At 44.5% G+C, this 8,845-nt stretch overlaps 1 protein-coding gene across 2 annotated transcripts in view; it reads left to right on the top strand.

Moving 5' to 3' along the window:
* The window catches only part of Eml4 (EMAP like 4), a 113,411-nt gene extending 106,865 nt beyond the window's left edge, over nucleotides 1-6,546 (top strand). For both annotated transcript variants that reach the window (XM_027417911.2, XM_027417912.2), the window contains 4 exons: nucleotides 505-592; nucleotides 1,081-1,179; nucleotides 3,306-3,436; nucleotides 3,834-6,546. In XM_027417911.2, the coding sequence (XP_027273712.1) occupies nucleotides 505-592; nucleotides 1,081-1,179; nucleotides 3,306-3,436; nucleotides 3,834-4,295 (780 nt within the window). In that variant the 3' untranslated portion in view covers nucleotides 4,296-6,546. The remainder of the gene's footprint in view (nucleotides 1-504; nucleotides 593-1,080; nucleotides 1,180-3,305; nucleotides 3,437-3,833) is intronic.
* Nucleotides 6,547-8,845: the final 2,299 nt, after the last annotated feature.

Consider the following 8,845-nt stretch of genomic DNA (forward strand, 5'->3'; position numbering starts at 1 on the left):
CTGCAGGGATGCAGTGTTGGGTCACTTTCTGCTACCCAGAACATTCTTTGGCAATAGGAATGTGCCTAGGAGAGTTCTGACTATTTATAGGGACCATACACAGCCCAGGAAAACTTCTGTGTGATTATCTGTAACAGAAATTTTCTCAAGACGAGTGTCCATTCCATTGGTGACATATGGTGAGTGGGTTAAAGGCAAGCCTGAAAATGCATGGTGTTATTCTCTAACACAAGTGGTACCTACTTGTCTCTGGTGTGGCACTTGACAGTGTTCTGTTATGTCCCCTGCCCAAACTCTTGTTGTATCTACCTGCCATTCTTACCTTCTAACAGGGCAGGGTAAAAAGAACTGAAGAACCTGTCCTGGGTCTCTTTGGCACCACAGGCTCTGATGCTGCCCCACCCTTAGGAGGCCTGGCACACGGATCCTAAGAAAGCATTGTTAACAAATTATTATTACACTGTCACTCAAAACTAAATGCTGTCTTTATTAACCTTTTCTTAGGGACATTCTAGCTACATCACACACCTTGACTGGTCCCCAGACAATAAGCATATAATGTCTAACTCGGGCGACTACGAGATACTGTACTGTAAGTATGAGCAATCATCTGTGGGCTCAGATCTGTTTGCCAGGCAGTGCTACGAAGGCTGCGTGGAATGTGAACGGTGAAGTGTGTGCTGGCCTCTAATTTAACAGTACATGTTACTCCGAGCTAAGTAACGAGGCTCCCATGCAGCTCCTTCTCCAAGAAAGCAATGCATTAATTTAACAGTGCAGAACTGACATCGGATGTTGCCATGAGAGATTTTTCTGTGAAACTGAGGCAGCTCTCAATGGCTTCATTAAGCAGCTTTTCCTGGAGGCAGGGCAAGTATTGGGGTGAGCCTTCATGCTTTCAGACACTTACTCTTTTCTGTAAGGTCCTGATACACTTAACAGGGGGGAAAAAAAGTATGTATCTTAATGTTCAGTGTATGGGTTATAAATGCAAGTAAACATGACCAGTTTGAATTATGAGGCACTCTCAGATACATTTGTACATGGCTCTGATTATTCCCTGTTTCTCATTTCCTAAAGGGGACATTGAGAACGGCTGCAAACTGATCAGGAACCGGTCAGACTGTAAGGACATCGACTGGACAACGTACACCTGTGTGCTAGGCTTCCAAGTCTTTGGTAAGAACATTACACTAATGTGGGTAGTGTGTATGAGCTTTTTACACACTGTGTTTACCAGGTAAACTGATGGTGGCATTCACATACACAGCATCTGGAAGGCATAAAGGTAGTGTACCTCTGAGAGTTCAAGGCCAGCCAAGCCTACATAGTAAAAACCCTTAATTTCAGATTCAGAAAGATCCAGTGTACTGATTCAACCAATGTGAGATTATTCTCTGCAGACTTCCAGTTTGGGTCTCAAGAAAAGTAGTTGGCACAGTAGGGTAAATTACCTTCCAGTGGATTTGAAGCTTTCAAATTAGTAAAGACATTTTTTTAAAAACAGTAGCTTTTAGTGAGATCTCATCCGCATATTGTACAGTTTACCTAAAGTGTACAAATCAATGATAATAAAATTTATCATGCTCTGATCTTGTAATATTTTCCTCACCCACAGAGAAACCCTTTACTACCCATCTCTCCCTTTGCCCTGGTGGTTTTCAACTGTGGGTCTAATGACCCTCCCATAGCGGTAAAATTACAGTTGTGAAGTGGCTATGACATAATTTTATGGTTGGGGGTCCCCACAAGATGAGGAACTATATTAAAGGTTAGGAAGGTTGAGAACGACTGTTCTATCCAAACCCAGCAACACTACACTCATCTGTCAGTTCTCTATTCTGCATAATTCATATAACCACAGCTGCGGTCCAGTGATGATGGCTTATCTCACTGGGTGAGCTCTTACAGCTCTGATGCCCTTTTGAGTGGCAGAGACTACATTTTGTTCATCAGGTAGGTTGTGTCTGCTCTTCGATATTACAGTGATGCTGTGTAGATGGACAGAGTTTTTATGGATAGGTTTCATTTCTCTTGGGTATGCACTCCAGCGTGGCATTGCTGGGTCCTGTGGCCTTTGAGAACTACTAGTGTGTGAATGTGCCATGTACATTCAAATTACAGAGTTTTGGTGGCCTTACCAATGTGTGGCATGGCTTCCCCTTGTGGGTATTCAGTTGTCCTAGTGCCATCTGTTAAAATATTTAGGTGTTTTAAAGATAAAATTAGGGCTTATAGGGCTGAGGAGATGGATTATTTGGCACAAACTTGCAGCTGGCATGAACCTGCAGTCCTGTCACTGGTGTGGGTCCCTAAAGGCCATCGGCCTACCTGAATCTGAGCTTCAGGGTTAGTAAGAGACCCTGTCTCATATCATGTAGATGGAGCCAAGGAGATGGTTTTGTGGGTACAGGCATTTGCTTTGCAAGCATGAAAACCTGAGTTTGAACCTCCAGCTCCCACTTAAACACCTGGGACTATAACCCCAGCTTTATGAAACCAGGCAGATCCTGGGAGCTTGTTGGCAAGCTGTTCTAGTCAAAACAATGAGCTTTCAGTTCATTAAAGACTCTTGCTATTTTTTTTGTTAAATGTCTCTTATGTGTAAGAAGTGTTTTGCTTGCAACTATGTAAGTGCGCCCTGTGCATGATTTTGGGGCCAGAGGACATGAATTGAATGCTGTGGATTGTTGTGAGCCCCCAAGTAGGTCTAGGGGCTGGAACCCAGCTCTTCTGCATCAAGTGCTTAACAGCTACGCCATCTTCCCGCACAAAAGCTGACCCTGTAGGCAGAGCGCAATAGAGAAGACTCCCGGCAACAAACCTACCATCTCTCGGGGCTAGAAAGGCAGATCCAGTTTGATTCCCAGGCACCCGCTGTGGCTCACAATGGTGGGCCTGTTCCAGGGGGTCAGATGCCCTCTTCTGACTTTTGTGGTCACCAGGCACACTTGTGGAAGCAAACACTCATACACATTAAAAAAGAAAAAGTTCTTCAATGTAGGACTCAGTCATGGGAGATCAACACTTCAACCTAAATGTTCCAGTTTGTTTGACCTAAGGAGAGTTTGTCTGTTTACTTTAATATCAGTTATGGTTTCTGCCTAATTTTGGTTTTTTTCTTAAGTTTATTTATCTTTATGTGCATTGGTGTTTTGCCATGGGAGTCCATTTAACTGGAATTATAGTTGTGAACTGTCATGTGGTTGCTGGGAATTGAACTGAGGTCCTCTGGAAGAGCAGTCTTACCCGCTGAGCCATCTCTCCACCCCTCAGGCTAATTTTGTGCACCTCTTTTTCTCCAGGTGTCTGGCCAGAAGGATCCGATGGGACAGACATCAATGCACTGGTGCGGTCCCACAATAGAAGGGTGATAGCTGTGGCTGATGACTTCTGTAAAGTTCATCTGTTTCAGTATCCGTGCTCCAAAGCAAAGGTGAGCTCAGCTCAGCGGAAACCAGCACTGCCCTACCTTCTGCTTCGGGAGAGCTGAGGAGTTACCAGCTCTCTTGGTGATGGGCTGCACAGCCCTGCTCAGTTGTCCCTTTTCACACTATGGGATGGACAACTGATAGTGTCCTCTTCCTGATTTCTTTCTGGGACGGGGTCTTCCTTCTGCTTTTGACTCCTGGGTACTGCCATCCCAGGCTCCCCTTCCCCCTTTTTATATACAGAAAAAGGCAAAGTTTTATTCCTCAGATCTGAGGCTTACGGTTGCGCTGTAAATTAAATGAAGCTGTTTTCATAAGCTGACTCAGTCTCCCAAGTTGTCTCCTTTGCTCTAAGCAGGCATGAGAAGAATAAGTTTCATTTTCCCATCACTTCTTTCCTAGGCTCCCAGTCACAAGTACAGTGCACACAGCAGCCACGTGACCAATGTCAGCTTCACTCATAATGACAGTCACCTGATTTCAACTGGTGGGAAAGATATGAGCATCATCCAGTGGAAGCTTGTGGAAAAGTTACCTTTACCTCAGAATGAGGTCATCACAGACAGCAGTCTATCCAAAGCCCCTGCCTCTTCCACTGAAAATGCCAGGCAGCCTAATCCTCCTCCCCTGCCTCCTTCCCAACCGTTAACTCAGACAGCTGAGGAGGAAAGCAGAATAAGCAGCTCACCCCCACTTGTGGAGAACAGCCTGGAGCACACTGCAGAGCCCGGCGAGGAGCAGAGTGAGGGGGGCAGTGAAGACCTTGGTACGGTGATTGATGAAGAGCCTGACAGTGAGTTAGGTGAGAAGCAGGGAGCACCTGACCTGCCTGAGGACCAGCAAGGCATACCACTCCTGTGCTGAAACGCAGGCTGCAGTGCTCCCTCAGCTGCCTGTGACGGGATGGAGTCAGGTAATAGGATGGGCAGTGATGGGGAATCATTGTGGATGGAGGTTTGTTTCCCACGTCAGATACAGCAAACCAAAGGTCGTTTGGTATATGATGAAAACGTAACCAAACTTAAATAGCAGGAGGAGACTGGCAGGTGAGTGTGGCTAAGAAATCACCACGTGTGGTGTGAATACTGGAAACAGAGCTGCAGTTGTACCCATCAAAATAAACCCGTTATCTGAGCGTGATTTCCTCAGAACCGACAGAGGCATCGCAAACACCATTGCTCGTCCACGGGCTCAAACTGCCATTTTTCCTGATACAGGAAAGTGATCTTATTGTGATAACGACCCACCCAAATGTCTAGTTGGGAACTTATTAAGGAAAACTTGAGTATTGCCAAGTATGGTGGTGTTGCCTTTTCCTGTAATACTGCATTTTCTTACACTACCAGTAGATGTCTGGACATGCTCATGAGGCTATTCTAGGGGATGCCTTCTCTAAGTCATAACGAGGAACAGCCCTCAGTTCCTGTGGACAGAACTTTATCCTAGAAGCAAGCATTGGTTTGTTGAAGAGCTTTTAATGTATATTAAACCATGATTCTGAGGGATGGTGGGTTCTCCAAGAAGTCCTTTACCAGCCTAAACATTCTCTAATGTTTGGCATTCAAGGGAATGGAAAAAGAGGGAAAACAAAAGACTAAAAAACAAAAACCGCATGCCTTTAAAAGACAAACTGTAATGATGACCTGCTAACCCTCGCTAGCCTTCAGCACTGTCTGTTCCCTCAGTAGAAGCATAAACACAGTAGTTTAAATGGTTGAATTGGTGCTTGAAATTCATTGGTTCATTTTTTTTTTTTATTTTTATTTTTTTTTTATTTTTCAAGACAGGGTTTCTCTGTGTAGCTTTGGAGCCTATCCTGGCACTCGCTCTGGAGACTGACTGCCTCTGCCTCCGGAGTGCTGGGATTAAAGGTGTAATTTTTATACAAACTTATTACACTGAGGGATGTCTTTTTATAGAAGTGTAATAGTCACAGTACTGCTTACTAGGTGGCACCCTGTGCAGATGTGTGCTATCTGGGCATTTCCTTCTTCTGTGAGCCTTGCAGCCCCTGGATGGCCTGCTGTGGTGTGGGCAGTGCATGTTGGTATACATGGGAAGGGGCTTTTTTCAAGTTTTGTCAGATAACTATTTTTCTTAAGTATGTTTCCTACTTAAATGACTGACAAGTGTGCATTTCCTATGTTTGTTTATACTTTGATTACAAAAACTATTTTTTTTACCTTGCTACATTGTTTTCATACTTTTGTTGTTGGATTATGTTTAGGAACTTTTCATAGGTTCAGATGTCTTAAGTATGCAGCCGTTTACGTGACTGTGCCATTCCAAAGTGCATCAAAACTGTCATTCCCTTCTAGTGTCTTCTCAGGTGTTACTCCACGTGAAAATCAGGTATTTCATCATTTGGAAATATGAAAGCTCCGGTAAACTCCCAAGGACCCTTCTGACACTCGTAGCCACACGCTGTGTGGGAGGGCGGGTGTGGAGGGACAAGTGGAGACCTGTGTATCTCTAGATAAGATAGATGCACACACCAAAACGCTCACAGTGTAAGTCTGTCTAGGTGTATGTCCATGTATCTCTCTCCTTTTGTTTACAACATTGTTTTTAACTAAGGGGAAAAAGCACCTCAAAGTAGCTCTCTTCCGAAGAAGAGCTGCTAAGCCACCTGACTTTGAGTTCGTTCTGTACCCAGTTATCAGAGCGCAGCTTCAGGCATCTCTCTCCACCAGTTAGCAATGGTGACATAATCAAGTCCTTGAGAAAGGACACTAGGAGATGGAAGTACATTTCTTTCCGTGCCTGGAGAATACAGCTCTCCACAAACAGGGACTTTATTTGGGGACATCTGTCACCTTTGGGGTTGCCATGTACAATGAGATTTATAATCATGATACTCTTGGGTGGTTTCCAAAGACACTACTCATGCGCAGAAAGCGTTCCAGCCCCTAGTGCTGGCGACTACTGTTTCATGTCAGTCAGATCTGTGATAATGGCTGGAAGGATGTGGGATTATGAAATTGTAAATGTTTTCTTAGAAAAACTTGTGAATGAAAATGAACCCAAGTGTTTCATGTGAAGATGAGCCATTTCTATCATGCATTCCGATGTCATGGCAGAAAATTTTGAAGATTAAAAAATAAGAATCAAAACATTTTCTTTGCCTTTTTTTGTTTGGTGGGATTGTCAGAGATAGTCTTGCTGTACATCCCAGGCTGGCCTCGAACATGTGACAACCCTCCTTCGACAGCCTAGAAGGTTATTACTGGCAGGCTGCACCCCACTCAGTTTTGTCTTTCACATGTACCTTAAATTGGTTTATTCTGGTACACTATATGACAATCCAGATAGCAGAAGACATAGTGGTGCAGAAGGAAACACCCGTTGACTGCTGTTGTGGACACACTCCTGGTAGCAGGAAACCTCATGCCATAGAGAATATTGGTTCTGATGCATACTTCCCCGTTAATAGGGAATAGTTCAGCTTCCGATCGTTTCAGAGCTGTGTTTTCTCTAGTGTTTAACACTGACTGGTCTTGTGGTCCTCACTACCCTGCCTGCCTCCTGGTGTTGTCTTTTGAAGGCCTGGTATTCAACAAGCCGGCACCCACTGCTTTCCCCTGTGCCTTAGCAGTGCACACGCTCCACACCACAACCGAAAGTTGACCATTGCAATTGTGGGAACTTGCTCAACTCTAATGGCTGCCACAAAATGAATCTAGGAAAGAAACTACAGGGAAAAATCAGTTGGATTTTGGGAGCATTGAGGTTAAGGCAAGGTAACTTTAGAGGGGCTGTCACCTGCGTAAGCAACAGTTAAGTGAAGTAAAACGCGTGTGAGGGTTTTTATGGGGAAGGGGTAGCTTTGGATTGTGTCTGTATGTGTCTTATTTGTTTGGCTTTTGAACAGTCACATGGATCCCAGGCCTGGCCTTGACGCTGTGGTCTGTCTTAGCCTCCAGGTTGGTAGGATTGCAGGCATGCACCATCATACCTAACTCAATGACCAACATATGCAGACTAATGATAGGCTGAGAACAGATGTGTGATGCCCTGGTGAAAGACACTGCTATGGCAGAATACCAGCTACAGGCCCAGCATCACACACACACCACACCCCACCTTGGCCATAAGCCCCTGTGGACCCTTAGCTAAGGAATCAAGACAGGAAAGCCAAATAGCCAACCCAGACTCACTTGCAAGTATTAGGTCAGGACTGCATGCTTAGAAGGCTCAAGAAAGACTACACAGGGACAAGGAGGCCCTAACAAGGGTAGACTCTGATTTTGCAAAGGAAATGAAACCCAGACAGGAGCCATGACAGTCTTGTCCAGCAATTGTCCAAAACTCACACCAAAGAAACATGGGATCCATGTGTTGTCCGAAAACAAAAAAGCTGCGGCTCTTTCTTCAGGGTCCCTTCTTAGTCTCACCACTCAGTCCACCTAACCACCTTTCCTGCCAAAGGAACCTAGAGAGGAGCAAATAATCCCAAATCAACAGAGTATGGTGACTTTGTTGTCACATCGTGGGCACAGCCTTAAGACTGCCTTACTGAACTGTCCTAACACTCCGGTCCAAAAGACTAGCAGGAAAACTCAGTTCTCCCACCCCACCCTCCGAAATATTTAAAAATAAGGAGAAATGGCCTGGAACAGGCTCGAGTGTTCACTACACCATGGGAGAGCTATAGAAGCTTTGGTGGTGATGGCCAACAGCAAATGAGTGTCATGAGTTCTTCATCAGCCCTTGCAGCAGTCCTAAATTCCATTGTCACCATTTGATAGACAAGGAACAAAGAGCCCAGTAACTTAAACAGATGGCCAATAGCCACAATTTGAAGGTTCTGCCCATACGTCCACCCCCCCATGCTCCCACCTCAAGATTATACTCTAAAATGATGGGTGATTGCTCTCAAGAAGAAAACACTCAGATGGGTTAGCCAGCTAGAGAAGGCTTCAGACTCAGCTGGCAAAAAATGGAAAGACCCTGTAAGAAACAACACATTAGTGATGGTCAGGGGCAATGAAGGAAAGGTGGGACTACCAATGGGTGGCACCAGGGGGCCCCTTTGTGTTTTGCTTGTTTTTTTTTTTTTTGTTTTTAAAGACTATAAGACTTGAGATGGTAGTTGCTTGAACTTGTATGTGAATTACCTGGCATCAAAGCCCAGAACTGGTTAATAAGTAAACTGGGTAACATCTGTGGGTTAACTATCAATTTCCTGTCAATAACAGTTATATAAAGTTTCACCACTGTTGGAAAATGAGGAAGGGTCACAGGACTCGAGAGTTTAAGCTTCATGTGTATCTTAATTCTAAATGAACTTAAAACATAGAAAATACATGGAAACTTCCCCCTTTTTCATTTTACAACAAAACCCTGGAAACAGTGTCTTGTGTAGACCAGGTTGACCTCAAACTTGCTATATAGTTGAAAATGACATTAAGAGC

Source organism: Cricetulus griseus, chromosome 5 (assembly GCF_003668045.3).
Source record: "Cricetulus griseus strain 17A/GY chromosome 5, alternate assembly CriGri-PICRH-1.0, whole genome shotgun sequence".
Lineage (NCBI taxonomy): Eukaryota > Metazoa > Chordata > Mammalia > Rodentia > Cricetidae > Cricetulus > Cricetulus griseus.